This window comes from Corvus kubaryi, unplaced genomic scaffold (genome assembly GCF_017639235.1).
Source record: "Corvus kubaryi isolate FWS band 111438036 unplaced genomic scaffold, C.kubaryi_AGA036_p1.0 76, whole genome shotgun sequence".
Lineage (NCBI taxonomy): Eukaryota > Metazoa > Chordata > Aves > Passeriformes > Corvidae > Corvus > Corvus kubaryi.
This window is the reverse complement of record NW_024582063.1, coordinates 9098773-9125257: the sequence shown is the minus strand read 5'-3', so window position 1 is coordinate 9125257 and position 26485 is coordinate 9098773. Positions and strand designations below refer to the sequence as shown.

Genomic DNA, 26485 nt, shown 5'->3' with positions numbered 1-26485 from the left:
TTTTACTACAATGAGTTGTTGTTCCCCTGTTTAAGGCTGTGTCTGGTCAATGATGTGCCTTAATTTGCTCTGGAAATTAGCTGAAAGTAATAAATTTTGTCCCAAAAGCTGCCTCAGTTGCCAAAAACAAGGAAGAAAGGTAAGGGGGTACTTTTGATACACTTACTCCTCTGAGTACTCTGCTGGAAGAGGAAGGAAGAAGCAAACTGTGACTTGGCATCCTTGCAGCAAAGCCTTCAGAGCAAACACGCAGTGGTGCCCTGCTCCCTGTAGACTCCACAAGTCCAAGTCAGGCATCTCAACTAACAAAGGACTTATAAGGAAGAAAAAGACACCACCACCCCAGCGCACACTTGGTGAGCAGGCATTCCCCACAGAACAGAGAATCACAGTTCCATGCCCATGCTGATGAAAGACTATTTTTCACTTCCTTAGGAAAGTCTGCCAGAAAGAGGGATAAGCAACAGCCTGAGACAGACTTGGAAATCGACCACCAGCTCAGCCCCCCAGGTTGTCCTGTTGCTTGAGTTTTCTTTGAGCTGCACTGATCAGGAAAATCTTTTTGGTTTTCACCTTATCCTCATGCCATAACACCCTGAACTGCCTCCTGTGAAGCTCCATCTGAACCTGAGAGCAGGTAGTTTCAAAGAAGGCACACAATGGCTTACTTGAAATATTTTTTAATATTAAAGTTGTTGTACTTTAAGTCAAAAATGACACGTAATAGAATTCCAGTGTATTTTGTTTTAAAACATACTTTGGAGAAGAGAGGCCAGGATGTTTTCAGAGTACTTTGCCTTCCACTAAGCACCATCAAGGCAGTGACTGTGCTACGTGCAGCTCACAGCTGATGCAGAAACTAAAGGGTCTGTTAGAGAAACATTCAAACACTGCCCACTTTTTCACCATTTACTACAGTGATGACTTTCTGAACATTAGTGAGTTCCCTTTTTTCCCTGTGGTTCCCCCATACACTGAGGTAAACTTGTTAAACTGGGACTAGAAAAGCATGAGTTTGTTAGACCTGTCCTAGAGTTAGCTCCGTCTGCAGTTCCAAGGCCGTTCGCTAGGCTGTTCCTCCAGCCAGCATCTCTCTGGAAGAAAACATACCTGGTTTGCAGCTTTAACTGCTGACTGCAGTTTATTCCAGTTATGTTCTATCCCTCCTGCTATGAACAGTTAGAAGGCAGCCTTAGCCTCAGTTTATGTGGTTTGTTACTTGACGAGTCCTCTTCAGATGCCTTCTTCGGATTTTGATCATCCACTTAACACTTAACTTAGCAAAGTCTGCTGCCTTAAACAGGGCCAGAAAGATACCACAAAGAAGAGCAATCATGTTCCAGGGGTTTGCTGTGATAATCTGAAAGAGATGACAAATATTAGTCCCCTCATCTGATTCCATGTATGTTGTATTCCACATATATTATACCTATTCAGCACCAAACAACTCCATTTTCCAGACTGAAGTGTTTTGCAGCATATTCCTTTATGCTGCACAGGTGGACTGCAGTGCCTTCTCCCCACACCATGGTTTTCTGACTCCTGCCATCAGGAAGAAAACACACCTTGTACTGACTGCTAAATTCCTTTTAGAGTATTTCAGAATAAGGAATTGTTTTAAAACTTTGGAGGTACAGTTAAATTGTTAAAATTACAGATTAATCTTACTGTATTATTTAAGTATTTACAAAAAGGAGCAGTCACATTGAAGATCTTCCAGATGACAAAGCTCAGAGAAGCAACTACTGAAAGCTTTACCAAGACAGCAGCATAATGTTAAACCAGCTTCTGACAGCAACAACTGCTGCTGCAGAGCTACACCCACTATTTTGTATTTTTTGCTATGTTTGGTTCAAGAATAGTTAAGCTTATTTGTAGTTTGGAGTTCTCCTTGCACCTCTAGGCACAAGGATTTCCGATGGAGCAGGAAGAGCTAGGCTTAGGCAGCAATGGAGCAGGACACACTTTGGGCTGGCCAGCACGGTGTCACTGGGTCATCCCCCTAAGCCAGGTGGTCTCGAACAGGCTTCCCATATTTGTTAATCTTGCTGAAAGCTGCCACTGCTTGGGAATTATGGACCTTCAGCAAGAGGAAACGAGCACCCCCAATCCACTGGATCGAGGGCAGCTTGCAGCTGGGAGGTGGCAAAGGAGTGAACCCCCCCGGTAGAGAGGAGTGAGAGGTGTGGGAATAGGACTGGGCTCTAAAGGCCAAGGAGTGCCTGGGTCCTGCTGGGACAGCAGGAGTGCACAGGACCATCTCCTGCCCCACACAGTCTGCATTCACACTCTGGTTTTGGGCAAGAAAACAGCAACACTGTAGATTTTGCTGCTGCTGGACCTTGGTTGTTGGGTAAATACAGTACCACATTTTATTCTAATAATGGCACAAGGCTATTTTTATTATTCTTATTTCAGCCTGGGTTTCTTGTAAATTAATTTTAAAAAGTAATTAAATCAGATTACCCAAGCAGACTTACTTAAGCAAGAAGTTCAGCCCTGACCTGAAGCTACACTTGGCTAGAACACAGGGGACAGGTGCTTTGCTTAGCTTCGTGTACCTCTAGCTGCAAGCAGAATGCTGAGTGTCACCAGCCCAAAGAAAAGCATCAGGTGGTCCTGACCTCCACACACAATGCATTATTGGACATAAGGAAGAGCCTAGCCTGAAATTTCAGAAGTCTCCTCACCCTTCCTCTGCATTTCTGCTTGGAGTGAGGTAACAGAGGCAAGTGCATGCTCACACAAACCATGAGCATGCACAGTCAGACAGTGGTTCAAGAAGGGACTAGCGGGTTACTCACGTCCTGAACAGTCTGTATGAAAGGATCTTTCCATTCAAACACCACAAAAAACAGCTGGTCACTCCTTGGTTTAGTTCTCTGGTCAATGTAGTTAACCACACTGGTCTGGGGAAAGAAAAGTGCAGGTTACTTTCTTTAGCCGTACAATGAGTCTTTTGTGCAACAGAAAGGCCTGTAAGAAGGTGAAAATACCAGACCGCTTAGGGACCTTCCACCTCAGACTTTCTCTACCTAAAACAATGGGCTGCCAAAATATGGCAAAGGCAGTTTCCTCCCTCTGTCTCATGTTCATATGATTTTCCTATTTCTCACTCGGTATCACAGTACAATACCATTTCTACATTCCTTTCAAGGGGGGAAAACTAATTTCCAAAATTCATTTACTTGCAATAATACAACTTTTGGAAAGTTCTCATGAATGAATGTTAAATTAGTTTTATTTGCCAGAGAACCACACAATGGTGGTCAAAAAGAAGATTCCTTCTTTTTGAAAAATCAGCTGTAGAATAAACTAGAAGATTCCAACAAGTGCCAAATGAACATGGAAGGAAAGAAGCCCAGGTGTTAACAACCAACCCATACTTCCCAGTACTGCCCATTAACTAGGTCACCACTTGAAACTAATGTTGCCCAGCAGAGCTGTAACACAATTCCAACAGGGAACTGGGTTAGGATACCAGACTGTGTTACAGCCACATGAAACCAGAGTCTCAAGAACCACAACCAGGAAAATATTAAGATATCAGGCCCCAGGAAAACATTTGTGTTGTACCACCTGCCCCCAGCCCAGGGGGGAACTACACAGGGTTCGTACACAGGCATTAACCAACACAGTTTGAACTGACCCCTGCTCCTAGGGGACAACACAAACTGCCCAAGAGCCACACAGGGACCTCAGGAAAACACAGTGGTGGAAGGGCTTCTCCCTTCTTCAACCCTCAGAGAAGTGTTTACATCTTGGTGCATGCAGAGGGGAGTACTGCTGCTCGTCCTGCAGTTGTTTCATTCTGTGCTGGAAGCAATGAATCCAGGAGCACTTTGACTTCATATCAGTGTTGTGACATGAAGATGAGACGTATAATGGAAGAACATGCCTTTTCCATGTTTTGTGAGCCCAGTTTCCCAGGCAGAGGAAGGCTGATTTGGAAGTCTTTAAGCAGACCACTTTCTTCATCTCCTTACAAGCCTTCCCACTGCTACAAAAGCCTCCCATCTACCATGGTGCAGTTTCTTTACAAATACCTCAGGGTTTCTCTCAGTCTGCTCCCCAGTCCCTGCCCTGAACAGATTTTAGGCTGTGAACAAGCAGAAGCAGGAGCTAGAACACTGTTTATGGCCACTCAGAGCATATGGGAGCTTCCCCACCCCCTGGTTTCTGGTCAAACATCTTTGCTGCAGGCTTGCCCCACACTTGTACAGCTCATTTCCTTATTGCAGGCTACCAGCACCCCAACCACACTCATCCAAGAAAACTGCACACCAGAAAACAAACAGCACACAAGGGCAAACGAAGGCAATGGGGAAGGAAGAAAATACAAATGAATGACTGCTGGGCTAATTAGCAGAGTGAGAGACTGTTCTGTTTGACCTAGTATTTGTATCCATCTTTCCAGTATGCCAGCTCCCAGGTTTGGGTTTGAAAGGCTAATGGACTTCTTGGTGCAATTTGAGCCCATGTTGTACTGTCAAACAAAGCAAGTGCAATTTATGTCTGAGCTGTTTCAGTATCTGCTGTATTATTAACAGGGATCTCATTCCTGGCTCATAGGTTTTATTAAAAACAAACAAACAAACCAACCCACAAAACAAACAGAAAACCCAAACCAGCAACAGTGTTCACTTACTCTGATGATCAGAGTCCATAACTGCAGGACTAAATAGATGTTTATGGTCACAAAAAGCTCATTTTTTCCTGAATTTGAGCCAGCCTTTTGTTTCCACTTTGAGACATGTTAGACTTGGGCACACAAAGGAGGACTTTCAAAAATCCTATACTTGGTAAGCACCAAATGGCAAGTGATACAGAGCTGTAGGTAATGAAGGACAGACAGACAATTGTCTACTGTCAGTGCTTACATGGCAGCAGCAGACTGATGCATTCTTTCCTCTCCTCCAAACCAAGGCATTAATTTGGGACTCGTGTGACTCTGGGATTTGCCTCCTGTCCTTCTCTAGTGGAGCAGGAGGATACCCCTCTCACAGTCACAGCTCTGCTCTTCCCTTAAGGCTGTGCCATGTAACACCTAACTGTGAGAACTAAAGATAGAACTGGATATTCTGCTTCATTTTGCTCTCCCCAGAACACTCTTTCCAAGAGTACCGTGGACTAAGAGAAAGTATAGTCTCTGAAAGAGACACCCTCTGGAAAGGACAGCTCTTAAAATCCTCATTTTTCACCACTGATGAGACACTTCCTTTCCAACCAACACTGGAAGAAAAACAAACTCAAAACACAATTATTTTCCTGTGCATTAATGTGAACAGAACAGGAATGAAAGTCAGGCTCATTTCCTCTCTAGATAAGTTTTCATCTTCCACCTGCATATTTTCTAGTTGTAAATGATGCAAGAAGTGAAGTTACTCCATGTTTCTAAGGACACTCAGCAGCTAAAAATTCCAAACTTAAACAAAAAGCAGACATGAGAATGCTACAAAGGATACAAGACTTACATTTACCTCTTTATCCTAACATCACTGGCAATCTAAACAATACCTCTTTCCAACAGTAGCTGTTATTTAGACAATTCCCTTGGCAATTGTTCTCCACCTTGAACTGTAGGTAGCTGTGCTAATATTTCTATGTTCATCTCTTTGGACCCTCACCTCAGGTGTCATAACCCATTTGAGGCCTGGATTTCTGGCCTCCCTGTCAGCAGAAGTTTTCCTGAGCTGGGTCACTAGGCCACACCAACAGCTGAGTACATCAAGACATTCACACTTTTACAGAATCCCTCCTTGTTGAGAAACAATGGGAGTAACTAGAGCCAAAACTGCTCAGTGCCAAGTGGTGTAATGGATGCAATGAAACAAAAACCAAACTCCCAAAACATTATGAGAACTTTTTTTTCTTTTTACCTCTTGTTTGAATTCAACAGTCTCACTACCATCTTCTTCTTTTGTTTTGACCAAGGACATCTTGACCCAAGTCCGGAAGCCTCCAGAAAACTTCCAGCTGGAGTATGAACTTTCACAGTCCTTCATGAATTTTGCTTTTTCTGGACTAAAAGGAAAAGACCGTCACTTTATTGACCAAACTGAGCACTGTAGGCAGGAGAATGTCAGACCTACAGGCACTTCAAACTACTTTCACAATTCCTTTTATTCTCCACCTGCTAAATTCAATGTATCTAAACCATTGGGTGTAGTGATGTTTTCATTAATGGCAGCACTTCATTCGTGCATCCTTAGCTGCAGAGGACTTACCTGGTGCCCTACGACCCCGGAGTTCTGCCTGCCTGTAGGGATTGTCCTGCCTCACAGGGGAGTTCAGCTCTGCTCATCTGTCACCTCTGGGACAGAAAGGAGCAGAGCCAGGACCTCTGGAAACAACTCATCACCATGTTACGAAGCAAGAGACAGAAGGAAGAGCCTAGAGGAAGGACAGGGTGCTTCTCCTCATTTCTGGTTGCCAAATAAACCAGTTGCAATGCAGACATGCTTAAAATGCTTCGAAATTTACATTTGGGATATTCCTATTATTTTGGAAAGACTGTAGCTTTGGTGTAAGGCTCCCACCTGCAATAACTGTTTTCCCAATATGCAATCACAGCTATTTGCAGCCCTCAGAACAGCAGGATTGCTTTGTGTGTTTTGGTTTGGGTTTTGTCTTTTAATACTGTGACTGTAAGCCATTTTAAGGCTTCCAACATCCCTCATGCTGCAAGCAGTAAAGAGGGAGCTTTAAGGCATATCTGGTCTCCACCTCTTCTCTACCAGCTGCACAGGACATAGTGAATTAACCATGCTATTTCCTTGGAGAGCCTCAGTACTGTGATTTCAGCCACTTCCATGTCATCCCTCTGAAATAAGCCCACTGTGGTAAGTCATGAATCATTAAAGTCTATTTTTACTAAAGACAGATTTCAGGTTGTAGAGATATGCCAGGGTATGTTGGTCCTTAGAAGAAGGGAGAGGGTTTTGATCCAGACTAAATCTATCCACCTAGGAGAAGGGAAAGAGGATTCTTTGCTTTTATGGCAGAGGGTGTGCATGACTGGGTCTTTTAGGAGATTAACGTGTTTTGGTCTTCCAGGAGAAAGATGAAAAGAAGTAGATATGAAAAGCAGAGGTGAAGAAGCAAGTTCTTGTCCCAGAACAGGCCAATCAGGAAGAATTCTCCAGCACTGACTGGATTTGTACTTTTCCTGTCTTTTCTCCTTAGTTTTTAAACTCAGGGCTCCTTTTCTTCCTGCAAATCAAGATGCCTTTATCTACAAGGACCAAAAGGACTGCACTGATACAAATATCATCACATTGATGGCTACTCTGTACACCACCTGCTCAGACTTAACAGATGAATACACACGTGTCCATGGGAGGGCAAAACCCAGCAAAGCCATTGCTCAAATCAGGGCTTCAGGCAATGGGCCCAAACACAGAATTCCACTGGGCACATGCACAGAAAAGAGAAGGGTTTCTGGGAAGAAAAACTAACATGCTTTGCTACCCATCAAGACACATGCCGTTCCAAGGGTGTTTTGGGAAGTTAGCAATATCTTTATTTGTCACATCAGGTGCTTGTTTAGTAACCCCAACAGGATGGCACCTCTCTGCCTCCCCTAGGAAAGATGTGGGCAGAGCCTAAGGACAAAGCCTGCTCCTCACCAGAACAAACCAGTGACATGGGAACACCTAATCCAACCACTGCTTCCCCCCTTGGGATGTGGGCAGAGCAGCAGCTGAGGGCACAGCATGGAGGAGCTCTGGAGTGCTTTGCCACTCAAGAGGAACATACATAATTAGCACTTTGCCAGCCAGTCATATGCCTAATGTCTGGCTAAATACGGCATCCCAGAAAAGCTTTCCAAGCCAACATGGAAAAATGAGGCAGGAAGTTACGACGCAGAGCTGAGTGTTACAGCCACAACTCCCATGGCAGCAGACAGCAGCAGTATGCTCTGCCTTCGACAGTAATTGTAGGCTTGAAAAAGAAGGATTAATAATATCTTAGGAGAAGCTGTGGAGAAGTGATCTGAGAAGGCATCTCCTTGCATGTGCCCATAATCCAGACCACTGCCATAAAATGAGGGGAAAAAAGGGGGGCGGACAGGAGGAGCAGAGCGGAGAGGCAGAAGCTTTGCACAAATTATAGCAGAGGGCAAATAACAAAGCTTTAAAACCACACACAAGCAAGTGAACACAAGACAGGCAAGGGATTTTAAGCCAAAAAACAGTTCTCCAGGCAGTTTCTTTTAATTCCCTCTTCACACCAAAGACAGACAACCCACACAGGCTGCACCTCTTTTTTTTGTTGCTGTTTGGTTTTTTTTCCTTCCTTTTTTCTTTCTCTTTTTTTTTTCATCTGTGGGAGTCACTGACCTATTTCTGGACTGGGCTGTAGTGCTGCAGAGGATCCTTCTAACACCAGTCTCTATGGACTGCCCCATGTGAGCCAGAGGCAGTTTTAGGACATCCCACCAGCAGATTCCAATGCAACAGCAAGAGCCAAACCCACGGGTGGCTCAAACCTAATTTGTGTTTATTGCTTTTGCATCTCCCCAGAGCAGCAAACTGTCAAACAGCCATGACATCTAATAAAGGCTGGTGTGGTACCAAAAGTCCTTTTATGCTGTATTTCTCTGCATGCAGCAATCCAGATCAGAGATATGAACATGGAGCTCTGTTTAGACCCTTAAATCATCTCTGATCTGTTCACACTGGTATCCTTCATTCCACAGGACCATAAGTTATGGGACATGCTACACTAACAACTGTTTTGCCAGGAGTATATTCAGAGGATTTTCTTCTAAACCCCATGTATTATCCTAATGACAGTTCAGGATCGGAACTTGTATTTTTAGCCACACTTTTTGGGTAATTTGCAAGGGTTTCATTATTTCCCTCCCTCCCTCCAATTAATATGGCACAGATAGCAGCTGCCACTGCCTTAAAAAAAAAAAAGGAAAAGAAAAAGAAAAAGAAAAGAAGCCAGCAGCATCTCCCTCCAGCTCAGAGGCCAACAACACCACACAGTGCAGCAGTGTTCTGTGGAGAGCAGAACAAAGCCAGTGAGCAGTGCCAGTTTCATGGAGCCTGATCCAATTTTAACAGAAGAGCTGCAGAGAATAAAGCCCTTGACAGAAACGAGTGGACTTTGCTCAAGTCCTCAGCACTTACTACACCACAAAAAATCTCTTAAATGTACAAGTCTCTAGATGCCATTTTTGTATTGCTTGTGGCACCTCTGATGACACTGTACATGAACTGCTGGGCACAGTGTTGTTCTGGGCTCTCATAACCAGTGAGACACTTTGTCAGGAAAAGCAGTTAACAGAGGCCAGTAACTGAATTTGTTAGAGGCTGTATGGAAGGACACACAACAGTTTCTACAGATCTCTTAATCCAGACTTCCCATCAGCTAAATTTACCATCTGCTGATGAACAAGAAATTGTTTCTATTTTCTCTTCTGCTGGAAGCTGGACAGAACGAGTTCTCTCCACATACACAGTGCAGTTTCACATGCACTTTTCATAGTCAGGAGAAATGTAAACTCCCAACCTGCCCTGAGCCCGAGTTCATGCCCCAGGATGCCAGGACAGCAAACACAGCACTGAGCAAGACAAGCCATGTCATTTGTACCAAGCTTTGGAGGATGCTGTAGAAGAGACACCACTGGCCTCTTGCCCACAGCTGGTTCTTTTCCTGTATTCCACCTAGACATGCAGATCATTTACCACTAAATCCTTCATTCCCTTCCCAATTTTACCACTCACCTGGGTTAGTTCAAAACTAATTTTAACTCCCATTCCCCTACTACCTGCCCCAAGCAAGCACAAAGGACGCATCCCCAAACAAACATCCCCATTTCCCATGAGGCTTCCAAGGCCTGAGGATGCACAGACTGAGCTGTGGCTTGGTAGCTGGTTCATCCTGCCCCAAGCCAGGTGCAGCACCAGGGGTGGTCTCAGACAGGGCTTGTGTCTGGCAATATAGAAAGGGCTGAGCACCTTGCTGCAATTGGTCCCACTGCAAGCATTTCTAACCAGAGCACAAGACATAAAACCAGAAAAAAACAACATGTAAGGAGCAAGCAGCACCTTCTACACCACCACTCTTAACTGGTATTTTCTCACCCTAAAATATCAATGCCTAAAATATCCGGAGCATTAACATTTTATGAGGTGTTTTAGCACAATTACAGAGAGTAGTTAAAGACTTAGGATCTCTTAGAAATGCTTTGTGAAAGGCAAATCCAGCTAACTGGTCTTTGGCCACCCAGAGGTATCATGTCTGAACACTTCCAGTCTTTGATCCATTTGAAAAGCACCAGTCTGACCATGTCCAAGCCCCTGAGAAGGCCTTGCTACAATAAAATCTGTTCTCTTCCCTCCCTCCCCTAATTTTGTTTTGCATATGTCCTTTATCCCCTGTCCCTTTTTCACTGAGCATCTATTACCAAATTAAGGCTTTCTATCAGGCTTCACTGTGACTAATATTTCTTGCCTAACTTTTAATCTGGATCACAGAGGGAAGAACAGAACCTGAATTTAAATTACAGTAAAAATTAAACAATTAAGTGCAAAATTCATTCTCAAAAGGTGGGAAAAAGAGCGGGTCTTTCTTGAAAGTTCAAGACAGGATTAATTCCATTCTTGTTAAAATTAGAAGAAGGTAGATTAGATACTCCAATGGTACCAATGTCAAACCAATATGAAGCAATTTTGAAAACTCCATATATAAATTTATATCATTCTGTAGAATTTTACATAAAGCCAGTAATACAAAGAAACAGAGTTAATCATTCAATGAAATCACAATAAATCAACCTGGGGATCTGACCTTTACAGTAATTGCTTTAAAAACCCCCAAATGGTACAGGAATATTAATGTTCTTGGTGCACTTCCTGACACACTACCCAGGACAGCACACTTCCTGATCACCCATAGCAGCAGACAGCAGGAAGCCAGCACAAACTCCAAACTTTTAGAAAGTGCAGCAACAAATGGTTTAAGCCCAGCTGAAGAACAGTTTTTGTCACTGGAAAAAGCCCTCAGTACATTTTTAAAGGTCAGATTAGTAAACAAAGACATGAAAGAGCACCAACATAGTCCAAATATTAAAAACAACATAAAAGCCTCTCTAATTTTCACTGAAAAAGCCCTACTTTCACAATTATTGTGACAGCAAGTTCAGTGCAGTCACAGGCTCATCCCCCCTTTACATACCTGCTGACAAACTCTTGGAAAGAAGAAAACAGCAGGTAGTCAATGGCACTAAAATCTTGGTCTGTTTCATTTAAATGGAACTGCAAAAACACCAGTTCCCTCTTCTTCACATCGCGAGGGCCTTGAACAACCAAAGCATACTTCTGTAAGCAAACAGAGATGGTGAGAGGAGCAAAGGAATCCTCATTTCCTGTTCATTAATTTGCCATCTGGCACTAATACTCTACAGAAATCTAATACACACTGATTTTAATAGATGTGCTACTAAGTACACATCTATTAAAATACCTAACAAGAATGCCAATTAAGTCCCTCCTTTTAGTTTAAAAAGGAGGTCTTTACATCAAGATTCAGTGTTTAAATATTAATATTTAAGCATTAAATATGGTCCTTTGTGGGTTTTGGGCATTTGCTTATACAGAAGCAAGCTTCCCTGCACTTCTAAGGGTAATTTAAGACACTCTATCACTCAATGTACCCACCTTGCTGGCTCACAGCATTTCAGTGTAATGAAATACCTGGTGCCATTTGGGATTCTTCCAAGTGTGACAAACATGGTATGTAATTCCTAGCAGGAATTCATGTATGAATTCCCAGCAAACATACAAAAAGAGATTAGCTATCCTTCTTTAATGGGTACTGATACTGCTTTCAATCAAAACTAGATTTACAGTATCGAGGAAAATGCTTCCCAGTTCATTTAGGAGAAGAATGAAGTGAGAATTTCACTGTGAAAAATGCCTTATTTTATCCCATTAAGGTTTCTGTGCTGAACACACCCACAGGACAGCTGATCTTCCATAACACACACGCACGCTGACTGGGGTCTTTTACATTTCTGAAAACAAAATGACAGATGGCTTATAAAAAACCAAACCAGAAGCATGGATTTCTTTACAGCACAGTACATACTTTTACTTTCCAATAAGATCATGAGCAGAAAACCCATACTGAATAAGCTTTGTACCATTATATTGTTATTACCATAGTTTGATTAGTAAAAGGATCTGTGTAGTTGATCCTCTGAGTGGTGCATTCAATATCTCCTGGCTGACCTGGATTTATCAGAGGTGGAATGTGATCGTAGTAATGATGTTTGCAGCTAAGCAGCCGAGCCTTGCCTGGGTAAAAGGCAATACCTGGTTGGGGAGAAAAAACATTGCAGAGCACTGATTTCCTTCCTGAGTACACAGATTTTCATTCTGGAATTTAATCCCACAGGATACTGAGCTATCCTTAAGATCCCACAAAACAATCAAATTAAACCATGCAGTTCTACATTTTTCTGGAGCAGGACAAAAGCACCAGCATCAAAAGCAAAAACAGACAAAAGCATCAGGACAGAACCCCCACGATGCATTGGAAAAAAATCACGGTTCACATTCTGTTACAACAATTCAAGGTCCCTAGAAGCTAGTCTCCCTAGTCTTCTCACAAGCCAGCAGCTAATCCATCAGTCCCTCTCACCCCAGGTGAATCTGTAAAATAAGTTAGGGGGCATCAAATGGGACATGCAGTGCCTTAGTTTTCAGATAGTAGCATTCAACACATCAAATGTTAATTGGAAATAATGTACATACCATACAAGACAGATCAAAGGTCACTGGCTGAGCTAATAGAAGCAAAAAGATGCTCCTCAGAATACAGCATCTTCTCTTAACTGAATGTGACATCATGCAAGAAATCAAAGCCATCAAACACACACTCACTGCTGCCATCCCTTATTATTTACATCACTGGGTAGGCAGGCTACTAGTCCACCTGGATGGAAACTCAGATATGTCATTCAAACAACCTCAGCCACCTCAGCTTTGGAAGGCTAGCAAAATACAAGAACCAGATCCCAAAATCCTTTTACACCAGCTATGCCATATTTATTACTGAAACAAGCTTGCTGGAAGATAATCTTGTCCAACTTATTTTTAAAAAGAGTGTGATTGATTAGATATAATTAACTCACACAACTGAGAGGACCTGTCCACCAAAATGTGAGATGTCAAAGCACTCAGCATATATCAGCCTTTCTTCAGAGCTCCATGCTTACAACTTGCCCTCTCATCATTTTAACAGAGCAATAAACTGAAGGACTACATTAATTTAGTTCTCTGATCTGCAGGGATCTCCAACAATACTTTCAGATTAATATGTATGCTGCTTTGCTTATTTAAAATCTGCTTATTTTCTTCCTGTTGCTGTATGAAAAGCTCACATGGAGAAAAAAAAAAACAAATAAGGGGAAAAGCTTGAGTTTGCTTGCTCTTACAGTCAGATTCATATGGTCCAAACCCAAGGCACTACTTCCAGAGCTGGGCCTAACTAGCCATAGAGAAAAACAACTACAGTAATATGGCAACAGCTCAAAACACTCACCTTTCAGCCACAATTACTGAGGTGGGTATTTGGAAAATGTGGTAACACTTCAAAGAAGAAGTATTCTTGTTAAACTGGAAACTGACTGATGGCTGACTGAGCTGCACTTGCTACCATGGCTCTACTTATGAACAGCTACTGGACAATTAAAAAGAATAATAACAACAGAACTCACTATTCAAAAATGTTCCTGTGGAGCCATTCCTCCTGCAAACTGCAACAGTTTCTGCTGTCACGCTGCATTTTTATGCCAACATTGTTCCCTGCAGTCACATCACATTTTCATTGCCTACTGATGTAATACCATGTTGTAAACAAGGCAGGATGGAAGTAGGAAGTGGCATTGTGGTTATTTTGTGGTTGGTTTGAGAAATTCACCTTCTTTAGTGTGAACGGCATCTCACTGCCCAGTGCAGCACTGAGCTTCTGATACACATCCTATGTGTTACCCTGTTTGAATGATACAGTTTGGGGAATATTTCCAAAAGGAATTATCTTTCTCCCCTAAAAGAGGACTCGTTCTAGAGTCTGAAAACACTTCTTGTCTATCAAATGTTGCATAATTCTCCACAGCTTCTGCCATTCATGTTATTGGCATGAAAGCTCCCAAAAATCTCCTCTACAATGTTAACATTTCTGTGCAAAGTCAACACAACTTTAGATTAGAAGGAGAGGAAATTAAAGTAACATATGCACTCTGGGCCCTGGAGAATGACCACCAAAAATTTCAAACAATCCAGGGAAAACATGAATGAGAACTTAACTGATTTTGCTTGTTATTGCTCTTACCAGGTGCATCATACAAGGACACTTCCTTGTAAGTGACAGACATCACTGGGTGCTTGAGCTTCTCTCTGAAGTCACTGATGGTTTGGTAGACAAGGAACACAGCTACAGCCATGAGCAGCAGATAAATAAACAGGAGAATTACTGAAAAAACATTCTTTAGGCAGGTCTTGCTGAAACGCAAAGAAGGGGTAGTGGTACCCAGTTCACCATCTGGAACCAAACAGAATATGGATTGGGACTTTAAAATACAGATATTGGTGCTGAATTTTCCTTTAAAGATCAATCATGTGAGGGGAAAGTAAGCCTCAAACTCAGCTTGATTTAAAAAAACACCTAATTCTGGTTTTTATCATCAGTCAGGCAGATGCTTCCTTCTCAAGTGTGAGATGTAATCATCCTAAGACTTTTCACATGCTGGAATTTGGTACTCTGCTTAAGGTCACTGCAGGCAGGAAGTGAGGTTTGTTTTCAAGGACAACTCAGAAACAAAGTTTAAAGTTCACAAGAAAGTCTGTTGATAGTCAGTTCTTTGCTTCTGGAAAAAACAACTCCTTTCCCTCCATTTCCAGTCTGAAGCGATTCTTTCACACACTCAGCACAGGCATCAGAGGAGTGATTTAATATTCTAATGCTCATGTCCAGCTCTCTGCAGTGCATCTCCACCATGGCAGAAGTCACTAAAGTGACTTCACTCTAGTTCATAACTCCTTGTGCATGTTAAAGGCTTTCATAGAAGGATTTTTCCAATTACAGCTAGAAAAAGACTGACCCAATTCTCCCAGAGTCTCCTTTCCTTCAAACCTTATTCTCTGGGCAATACTTTCAAGGATAAAGGTTCCTGTACTCTTGAGTTACGCATCACATCTTGGTCATGAGCAATATACAGCTGAATACACAAAAGGAGCACTAAAACTCAACATAAGAAAGGAAATAAGCAGCCATGCTTCCTGCTGACTGTTCTGTGTGGTGTCACTGAATGAGTCAGGCCCTCTCAGGCCATGCCACACGCTGCTCTCCAACTCTAATAGCACAGTTTGGTGTTTGTTCCTCCCTACAGTGAACATGAACCTTCTAGTAAACCTAATTGCACACATAACCACTCACAAAGGTCCATGGGCAAGTTACATGCCAGGAGATGGCAGCCAAGACATTAATATGCATAAAACTGCACTGCTGAAACAAATGTCTTGAACAGCTGCAAGGTGCTTAGGCCATACTCCTTTCAGGCTGGCTAACCTCAGTGCCTACACCTGGGCTGCAATAAGCCCATTTAACACTGCTCCATGCTCTCCAAAAGCAGTTTAACAAAGAGTCTGTTTAAAAGCTTGTCTATTCAATACTGCATCTTGCTCATGTAAATCTCACAGAGACTCTGCCTGCAACCCACTGCCACTCAGGTAATACTCAACATAAAGGAAGATGACATACTAAGCTCTCTCAGAGCCAGATGTGCTGAACCTGTTTTGATTGAGCACAGTTCGTGACAAAGAAATATTCTCCTATTAGTCCTTGGAAAACCTCCGTGGCTTTCCCTCAGTACGGACTCACATAAAATAAGTAATTGAGTGTTTGTAATTTAGTGTTTTGTTTGCTTTCAGAAGTGCAATAAAATAAGAAAACCAAAACAACCAAAGCCACACAGAGCAGCAGCTAACAGGCCCTAAAAATCAGTAATTTCTGGGTCAATAGTTCTCACCTGGTAAAATAACAGAGCTGGAATCTTCATGAACTTCCATCTCTCCTTCTCTCTCCTCTGTTGGGTTTTCAGATACTCGCTCCACATCTTCACTCAGCTGTGTAGTTAAAACAGTGGTTCAATTTCCAAACATGCTCTCAACTTGCAATTGTTGGAATTTCTATGGTACAAATAAAAGAGGCTCCAACTAACCAAACACACAAAACCATGCCCCCAGTCCAAGAGCACCCAACATCTGTTCCACTTGTTCACAAGACAAAAGCCACATTTCTGTAGACTTAGAGACAAAAATTAAGTGACTTGCATGCTGCAAATTTAACCTACTTCTACCCTGCTGCTTCAACAATAACATCACCTTTCCATTCAAGATCAAAGTAATTATTTCCCTGGCAGCTCCAACACACTTTAAACCCCCAATTAGGACAATGTTCTCTGAAATAAGCAGGAACTTGGTTCTGTCACTGAAGAATATATTTTTAGGCATAAAGAAACCACAGCACATACCAGCAAACAGAGCATTAGCACTTCTTAATAAAGAGGTGCAAAAAGCACGAGATGCATTTTGACAGGTGTTCGAGCAAGCCACTGGAATACAGTCTCAGCCACATAGGTGGGTGGGTCATCATGAGACAACAGTCAAGCATCTCTGTATTTCTGGTCCTTATTTGATCTCACTGTGCAGATTATTATATATTAGCGGCTATGCAGGTAATTAGTCTTCCAGTGTTTCTGAAACACCAACAGAGACCAGATGTTTTCTTGTTTTGCTATTCAGAACTCCGGGCTCCAACTGCCAGGCCACTTCCATCAGAGTCAGAAGCTTGTCACATCCGATACACATCACATGAGGTCATGAAGCACTACAGTTTCTAAACATTATAAATATAAAGTATCTCCTGTATGTTTTCCAAGTCTTCTTTCGTGGTGGGAACTGACACAGAGGTTACAACAATGCAAAGCAGGGCATGAGCTTGCAGCACATCACATTAGCTTTGCTCCTGTTTCAAGGAAAATGGGGGCACAGTTAACGCAGCAGCTGCACTGAATGCTATTAAACATCACACTCCTAACTTACTCATCAGCAACGTGCATGTATCCACAAGGAAGTGCTTTTATTTCACCCAACTTTAATTCAGTTCTGAAATCACCATTATACTATTGCCAGATCATCATTAGCACCTATTAGGAAAGAGTCTGCTCACTTCACATCTTCAAAGTCTGACGTAAAGTCTCCATCACCTCCTGCTGTATTTCTGTGCTCATTTCCACCATGCAAAGCAAGATGAAAGCAGCTACCTGGTTGTTGTTAAATGCTTAGTACATAAATAAAGCATGATTTCCCTTAGCATAAGGCAAGAAGTGAACAGGTAACTTCCAGGCTAAAAACTCAGCTCACTTGCAAGACTCTTACCAGGGTCCAACTGATGATACCTTTTTCAATTACCACCATCAAATAAGGGAAAATTAACACTCTGCTCCTTTTTGTAGAAACATGCTGGTTCTGTTTGTTTACCTGACCCAAAATAAGCTATTCTGACCCAAGAAAAGTACTCATGGAACCTCTTGTACTTCACTAAATCAGCTAAGAAGACAGTTCCAATTATACTTGTGCAAAATGGTGATACCAGAGCTGACCCAACAAATGTAATGCAAGTTACAAAGTTCCTCAGCCGAATCCCACACCTCTCTGATTCCCCAGGTACAGGCACCTCATTGACCGAGGTTATTGGGAGGGTAAGTGAATTCTATTCCCGATGGCAAGGAGATCCCAACACAAGTTCAAAAAAGAACAGAACATGCAACATTTCTTATCCTTCCAAGAGGACCTATAGCAATTCTTTCCAACAAGCAGAAGAAAGATGATCTTAGAAGTAACTCCCAAACTAAATGATTCTGTGAAAAGCTCAGAAAGCACAACCTTTCAGCACTCCTTAGAAACAAACCACAAAACCCCAAACAATATGCAACTATGTTTTCTTATCTCTGTTCACAATGTTTCATAAGCTTTACACACATAAAGCCAGAGAAGGACAGCCAAGCAAGAGCAGGACTACTAACATTGCTTCAGGTGCAGTGAGGAGGTTGAGCTGATGTGTAACACCTGCTCCCTAAAAATAACTATATTTTACTGCAGATCCTGAACACCTGAACTGAGGTCACCAAGATGCCAGCGCTGTGCATGGCTCAGGCACTGCGCTCTGAGCAGCACACAGCATCCTGACTCTGCAAGGCAGGGCAGCACAGACCTACAGACCCAACACCTCACACACACACTGAGCTACAGTCTCCTGGTGATGGGGAAGCCAGGACAGCTGATTCCAGTTCACACTTGTCGCTCCTCTTAGATTTAGGGATTCTGCCAACAGTGAACCTGGAGCATGCCAACCAGATTCACCCTCACATGCCAGCTCTTTCTACGTGGTATTTTTGATAAAGGAGTGAAGCGTGGTGCCAATCAGAAGGAACACGGATTGCAGGGTGGTTAAGCTTGCAACAAGATGCAGAAACAGGAGAGGATGTCAAGGGCAGGAAGGGCATGAAACAGACATTCACTCAGGATTCCTCTGGGTTCAGCACATACAGCTGAGGGAGAAACAACTGCAGGAGCCTGCCCATGTCCCAGCAGTTCTTTTTCAGTCCTGCACATGGAAAAGCACTGAAACAGAAGCTCAGAAAAGGCAACTCCAGATATTTGTGCAGTCCTGCTAGGGACAGAAGCAACAAAGACTGCGGCAGGTGCCAGAGAAGGGATGAGCACACAGGTACTGCACTTACACACACACCCTATCTTGACTCGTGCCACAGTTTGAGATAAACCTAAACATATGGAGCAGTGTCAGTGGTGGCTGATACTCAAGGTGGAAACATAACATGCATAGTCCAGTCCACACTTCAGGCATCAGTGCAGCTTCATTAACTCTCTCAAGTACCTCCTCTATGTACAAGCACGTAAGTAAATTCCATCTTGATAGTCCTGGGCTAAAACCCTGCTACTGGATAAAAACCCCTTAAATAAAAGGAGAACTTGTTCATACAGGCCTTTAGCTGATCTGCTGATTCATCACCTTCCAATGCCTCCAAGCCTGGCAAGAAAACCAGAAGCTGAAACTAAACAGACAGTACTACACTAAATTAGAATGTATTAAAACTGAGCCTCGAACTACCCGTCACATGCAGGGGAAGGAAAATATCTACATTCCTTTTGCCTGCAAAATGCAAACAAAAGTGCTCTGCAGTAACTCTCTACCGCTGCTGAACTTGGCACAAATAGCCTGTATGCCTACTAGGAGAGATAGGAACGAGCAAGGAAGTCGGGTTGCTGAGCCTGTACATTGATATGCAAACCAGGCGCTGCCTCAGGCTTTTGGCAGTGTGATAAAGCGTTCTTCAGTTTCGGATGCGGGACTTCTAGTACCCAAATCGCTTCTCACACCCGACAGACCATCCCCTTGTTACCAAACCCCGGTCACACAGTCCAGCTGTACCCACCTCACACACCTAAAACAACCGCTGCCCACTATTTCAACCACGTTCAAAGGTAGGACGCGGAGCTGCGCGCACCCGAACCTGCGGTGGTTTCGGTGCAGGTGCCGCCTGCCGCCCCAGGCACCCAGCGCCGAGCCGAGCTCTCCGCGACAGCGCCGGCTGCCCCCGCTCGCCGAGCGGCGAGCCCCGGGACGGCCACCGGCGCCCGGCGAGCTGCCCCGCGGCCCCCCCGGCCCCCCGTACCTCCTGGTAGGATGCGGACACCTCTGGCTTTGGCATAGCATCGGCGGGAGCGGCGCCGCGGGGGCCGGGCAGCGCCCGCCGGCACCGTACGGGGCGGGGCAGCCACGGGCCGAGCCGGCCGAGCTGAGCCGGGCCGGACCGAGCTGAGCCGAGCCGGGCCGGACCGATCCGAGCCGAGCCGGGCCGGACCGAGCCGCCCCGCCCGGGTAGGGCCACGCAGGCGCCGCCGGGACCCCCGAGCCGCCCGCCCCGGCCGCTTCCCGTCCCCCGGCGGTGCCCGCCCCTTGCCGGGGCTGCCGGGAGGCGTAGTCCGGGCGCGGCGCTGCGGTCCCGCAGCACAACGCCGGCTGCTCGGCACACGTGTAAGGGGCTTTTTGGGAGGGTTGTAGGAACATTTCTCCCCCCCAAGAGGTGTGCTGTGTCCTGGCGTGGAGAGGAATCTTTTCTACACCGCGCGCTTCACAACTCTGCTAACATGAGCATGAGCCAGACTGGAAAAGCAGTTTATGATAATTCTGCCAGCTCCCCCCAAGCTGCACAGCATTACCCTTTTGATTTTTTTTCATTTTTATTATTATTTTCTTTTGCTCAAGGCTGTTAGCAGAACACCGACACCATCAGACAGAACTCCTGTAGGACCCCTGGGATGACCCATCCATGCTGTGCCCGCAGCAATGGGGCACTGCAGGAAAATAAAAAGTCAAAACCACGAAAGAGCTGATTCACGAGCCACCCGGCCACAATACCTACACAGCTATTTTTTTTTTCTTCCCCAGCATGGAAGTAATAGTTAATGTTTCATCATCAAGAAAAAGCATGTGCAACTTTTTTTTGCATTGAGATGAAACACTGTAAGGGAGTCCCTGCTGAGTAGATAATTTCCCTCTGACTAAGGCCCACACCTAGTAAGTTAATAACCAAGGTTTGAAGTCCTCGACAATAACAATCCTATTATACATTTGAATTACAGCACAGTAGTCAGAAGGACTGGAGGCCACAGAATCAAACATCCAGGCTTTAAATCCTTCAGATCCTCACTTGTCACCACTGCAGCAAGGGATGTGATATATAGATCTGAACCATAAAAGGTTTCTAATTTTCTTGATTCTATATAGAATGATAAACATCAAGTTTATTCTTCTGCCAGTCCCGAATGTTCCCCCGTGCTGTATTTATAGCATGGGGAAAACATGTCCTCTGAAAATTTCCTAATTATTCTCTCCATTGTTAGGCTAAAAATGTCTGGGTTTTTTAAGTCATTAACATGAAACCCGCACGGTGTGCGCTGATTTTGTGAATAAACATTGAAAACAGCTAGCAGAGAAACCTCAAGAGGGGAAGAAGGAGGAAAATTGAGAAATCTTTTATTATTAGATATCTGTTATGGTGCCGCCAAGTCCATCACTAAACCAAGTCCTTAGGTGCCACATCCATTTTTCTTCTAAATATCTCCAGCGATGGTGACTCCACCGCTGCCCGGGGCAGCCTGTTCCAGGGCTTGACAACCCTTTCTGTGAAGAAAGTTTTCCATAATATCCAATCTAAACCTCCCTGGCACAACTTGGGGCTGTTTCCTCTTGTCCCATCGATTGTTACCCGTGAGAAGAGACCGACCCCACTTCCCTCCAGCCTCCCTCCAGGCAGCCGTGGAGCGCGATAAGCTCCCCCCGAGCCTCCTTTTCCCCCGGCTAAACGCCCCCATGCCCTCAGCGCTGCGCAGGCGGTCGCGGCTGTTCCCGGGAGCAGCACCGCGCTCTCCACAGCGTTCCTTTAACTCCAGCCCCACCCCGCTCCCTTCCCGGGCCGCCGCCGGGGGCGGTGCGCGCTCCGCGGCATGGCGGGCGCTGCGGCCCGGGGCCCTCTCCCGCTGCCCTTCCTGCCCTTCCTGCTGCTCCTGCGGCTGCCGGCCGCCACCGCCGAGCCGGAGCTGCGCTTCAGGCGGCCGGCCGAGGCCCCCGTACGGCTCTTCACCGAGCCCGAGCTGGCCAGATACGACGGGCACCAGGTAGGGCCGGGCCGCTGCTCCGCGCCGAGGCCGGGCCGGGCCCGGCGGGGCGGCCCCCACAGCCCCAGCGCTGCCTCCTTCCCCAGCGCTCGGTGCCCTGGAACCGCCGTGAGGCTCGGGTTTCTCGTGCTCTGCTGCTGTGCTGCTCCTCGATCCCTCCCGCCATGTCGTTCTGGGCATCACTTGCTTTTTGGGCAGCGTGAGAAGTTTGGAGGCGCCCGTGTGCTCCTGGGTCCGGCTGGCAGCTGCCGCGTTTGATGCTGCACACACGATTAGACAATTGGGTGCCATGTGCCCGTTTTGCTCGCTGCTTGTTTGGCAAGGTGCTCCTGCCAGGGAATTTCAGATTACCATGAGCTGGAGCCAAAATAATTCATTAAACCATGTACTTAGACCCTTTTTTTAAAAAAAACCCCACGATTATCAAAGTAACAAGACAATTTTAACTCAGTGTTCAGCTTCCTGTGATTCAAGTCTCAGCAGAACTTCAGATTCAAAATGATAAAGTCCTGTATTGATACATATCTGCTTCTCTTTTGAAACACTTGCTGGCTGACTTTTTCGGGGTCTTCTCTAGATAGTCTAAAGAGACTAACCAATGTCTGACTAAAATTACATCTTATGTATAAAACACAAAGCAGAAGCACTGGCTTATTAAGTAAAGCAGATGTCAGCTGATCAGATTTACGTGTGTTTATGTATTTATCTTTTTTTCTTAATCAAATAATGCTGTTGGCCACACACCCTTTTATTTTGGGCAATATCCATCTGCATTAGGGATAGAAAGATGCAGTTGACAATTTTCAAGCAGACTAGTGTGCAGACAAGAGGTGACTTGCAAAAGGGACATGTCTTCTATGGTTGTGCTGTTTAGATTAAAAAGATTCTCTCATTGCTTATGGATGAATCCTCAAAGAATGTTGGGGGCAGTTTAAAGCACAGCAAGAAATGTCGAGAGAGGGAATGTGTGTGGTGGTATAATGAGAGTAAACATACAACAGAGAATTTGTGTCCTGCAAGCTTGTGGATTTCACAGCTAAAACTAGCTGCTTTTTGCCTGTGCTTGAGTGCTGAGGATGAATTGATGGCTTTCTCTCCAGGAAGGACAGCCCATCTACCTGGCAGTGAAGGGAGTAGTGTTTGATGTCACCTCTGGAAAAGGTTAGTGTGCTTCTCCTCTGTTGTCTACTTTGCTTTCATATTATTATTCAGTCATTTGTTTTTAAATATTCCCAGTGTACTGGAAGCCTGCAGTTCAATTGCAACAAAAGGAATACACTTTTTCCTCTTTTAAAGAACCCCCACCAAGGTTTTGTCTACGACATGTTGACAGACAAGCCAGCACTCTGCAGGTAGCTTGGGCACTGCTGACAGAAGCATGGGAAACACAGAAGAAACCTGCCCAGACCCCTGAGTCCTTGCCAGATTTGGGGTCAGGCCACATGGAAGCTGCTGCTACCACATTTTATTGCCCTGGGTACATGAACTGAGCAGATCAAAGCTAACATGGATGTACCCAAATGGCTCTGTACAGGATCAACACTGCTGCAGCTGCATCTGTTCCTTTTGTGCCCGTGTTCACTCCCCTTGCTGTTTTTGCCTTCCCTAAGAACTACAAATGTTTTCATTTGAACTCCTGCAACTTAATCCAGATTTGCTATAAAAAGTTTGAAGGGACCATGAGGGTCTTAGACACTTGCCTCATCATAAGTAAGCTAATGGCTTGTTGCTGTGTTTGTGCTAACCTTGTGCCAACCATACACGTTGGGTTGGCTGATCTTCAAATCCTAAATTAGACAAGGCTTGCAAATTCTGAAGTCTACAAACATCTCATGAGAATGTAAAGCACAACTCCCTAAATAATAGGTAAATTTTAAGAATGCAGTGTAGGAAGTTCAACAGCTGCATAACTCCAAAAAGTAGGAAATCCAAAGTCAGTTCTGGAAAGAAGAATCTTAAGACTTGAGTTGCTGCTTTCAGTTCACTGACATGTAACAGGCTGATGAAGGGTAGGGGCTGAACATACCCTGGACATTGTCAGATCATCACTGGATTTTTTTTTTTTTTTTTTTTTAATCTGACAGAATTTTATGGAAAAGGAGCCCCATACAATGCTTTGGTTGGAAAAGACTCAACAAGAGGAGTTGCAAAGATGTCTCTGGATCCAGCAGATCTTACACATGACACAGTAAGAAAATGAGCCATCAGTTTCATTCCATTTTGCAAGTTTTTATTATTATGCAAGATGATGAGTGATGATTTTAAATTGCTTGTATTTATATAAGTCTATTCACGTATTTGAAATCAAAATCCATTAGTACTCTTTAGATACATAAAATACTGCTCATGAAAGGTGCTAACAGCCTTCAAGAGGAAAGTTTTGCATTTGTGGAATCAATACAAATTCTGTAAGCATGTAAAAGGGAAATCACCTCCTCTTTAAAAAGATGCTCACAAAGACAGTAAATCCTTTCTTTGTCAACTGGTTTGGTGTATCCTGACATGGCAGTGGATGCTAGCTCTGGTGGTGGGCTGTTGGTTGTTTTGTCACACATTAAAGTTTTGTCAAGGCTGAATTTGAATGAAAAGAATAAAATTACAGGCTATGCTATCAATTTTGTTCATCATGCTCTGCAGTGTAAGCCCAAAAGCTGACCCTAAGGTTTACAGTAGTCATTAAAAAAACCCCCATGTAAATATCTCTATTTTTATTTCTTTGAGACAGGACTTTCAATTTCCTATTTCCTTTAGACAGGACTCACAGAGGAGGAACTGAAGTCCCTGGATGACATCTTCAATAATGTTTATAAAGCCAAATATCCAATTGTTGGCTATACTTCTCGGCGCATTCTGAATGAGGATGGCAGCCCCAATCTGGACTTTAAACCTGAAGATCAGCCACATTTCAGCATTAAAGATGAGTTTTGAGGAACATTTTTGTACCTAGAGAACGCCTGGGGAGAAGCACAGCAGAATATTAAATAAATTCCCTCTGTTGTGGAGTTCATTACTACAATTAGCTATCATGACTCAGTTTTCTGCTTAGAAAATGGGTGTGTGTACACACGTAGCATAGTGGAAACAAACAGAGCTGTAGTAGTGTCATACACCTGGGCTGTTTGCTGGGAATTACGGGAATTATTTAACCTGCAAGTTCTTCCTGCCTGGATTTCTCTCTTAAAAAAGTGTATAATGTAAAATTACATTCCTTAGAAGAGAGAAGGAAGTTTTTACTAATTGAAATAGGACTGGTCTTTTTGTAAATCCCAAGCTGTTTCCCACTCCTTGGAAAAGTGTAAATGAATTATTTGGACAAGCTAACATCAATTCTCTGTGCTTCATGTGAATTTAGGTATCACAAGTACAGACAGGTGCAATAGGGGCTTACATTTTAAAAAGCACTGTGGGGTTTAATATATGATAGGTTTGAGAATACTGAATATAAAGCCACTCAGTCTCCTCAAATGCAGTTACTGTGGAGTATTTCTGCAAAGCCTACAGCTGTAAACCGAGAAAAAGAAATCTTTTTTTCCACATGAGAAATACTGTGACATTTAAAATAAGACTATTATGTTTGGATGAATGACACTTTAATTTTTAATAATAATTATCAAAGATGTCTATATTATATTATGATGATTTCCTTCTACCTTCCTCCAATCTTTCTCTGACTAAAAGAGTAAATCATAGCCCACTGTTTGCCACATACTCCTACAGCACAAGTTTATTATAGCAGTTTAGTGTCCTGTGGATGTTGTTAGCATTTTTATATTAACAATTTCAGCTGTCATTTTTTATGTCTCTTAGTTTTTCTTTGTTCTTACTCTGGCTTCATCACTGCTGTTTTAATGAAGCATGCAGTGCCATGTTCCTCTTCCTCTTAATCTGATATAAAACTGCAGATCCTGCAGGGTGAAAGCAGATCCCCTTTATGGGGGATTTGCAGCATTTCAGCAACAAGAGAACTCTAAAGGCCTGAGCTGTATAAATTCTGCTAACCACTGACTTCCACTAACTTAAGTAGAATGTGAGTTGTGCCATATGTGGATTTATCTGTCACTGTCACCATTTTGATTGATATGGGAAAAACTAAGCAGCTATTCCCAATTCTGTATTAATAATACAGATACAATAAAAATATGATTCTGTGGTGTTGTTCTATTTCTGAAGCATTTTGGTAATTTTCTATGAATGGAAGATTTTATTAGATGGTTCTCCACCTTCTAGTTTGCAGGGACAGCTGCCTGTCAGCTGAATAACTAGAAAAGCTGTTTCTATGTATCTGCCCATTCTTTCACAATGTTACAGGTTTTATACTACATTTGTTTTGTGTCTTACCATTAGACCACTTCATTTGCAGGAGGAACTCCATGGGCCCCCCCTGCTGTTGGATGGTGCTCTGGGTAGAAAAAATAAATCAGCATCTAAGAAATGACTGTTGCTTCAGATAATTATTTTGTGTTATTATTTATTATTATTACTGCTGACCTTTTGATTAGAGACCAACAGCAGCTGGGAATTTGCTCCTTGATAATACGTGTTGTCTTTTTGGAAATTCATGTGGGTTTGGTGGTAATGGTGGTTTGATTGTCTGCCAGCATTTCAGAAATAATTTTTCAGTGCCTACTGTTGATTTTGCCCTTCTTCTCCTTTCCTTGCATGCTTCCTGATGGGGCAGCTTCAGTCGTTGTGCTGCTGTGATTACT

At 43.7% G+C, this 26485-nt stretch overlaps 2 protein-coding genes across 4 annotated transcripts; one reads left to right on the top strand and one right to left on the bottom strand.

The window, feature by feature from the left end:
* Positions 1-664: 664 nt before the first annotated feature.
* On the bottom strand, positions 665-20002 carry PACC1 (proton activated chloride channel 1). 3 transcript variants are annotated; one of them, XM_042051863.1, is made up of 8 exons: positions 19775-20002; positions 16046-16142; positions 14350-14559; positions 12175-12329; positions 11191-11333; positions 5880-6024; positions 2805-2909; positions 665-1360 (listed from the first exon to the last, which is right to left on the bottom strand). In XM_042051863.1, exons 1-8 carry the CDS (start codon positions 19808-19810, stop codon positions 1199-1201), a joined length of 1053 nt encoding a protein of 350 aa, XP_041907797.1. In that variant the 5' UTR covers positions 19811-20002; the 3' UTR covers positions 665-1198. The 3 variants fall into 3 exon arrangements, with proteins under 3 accessions (XP_041907797.1, XP_041907799.1, XP_041907798.1); XM_042051865.1 differs by having other exon boundaries at positions 16046-16205; positions 19775-19861; XM_042051864.1 differs by lacking the exon at positions 19775-20002 and adding an exon at positions 16550-17001.
* Positions 20003-21573: 1571 nt separating this feature from the next.
* On the top strand, positions 21574-26214 carry NENF (neudesin neurotrophic factor). Its single transcript, XM_042051627.1, has 4 exons — positions 21574-21779; positions 22880-22940; positions 23864-23967; positions 24531-26214. Exons 1-4 carry the CDS (start codon positions 21609-21611, stop codon positions 24705-24707), a joined length of 513 nt encoding a protein of 170 aa, XP_041907561.1. The 5' UTR covers positions 21574-21608; the 3' UTR covers positions 24708-26214.
* The last annotated feature ends 271 nt before the right edge of the window (positions 26215-26485 follow it).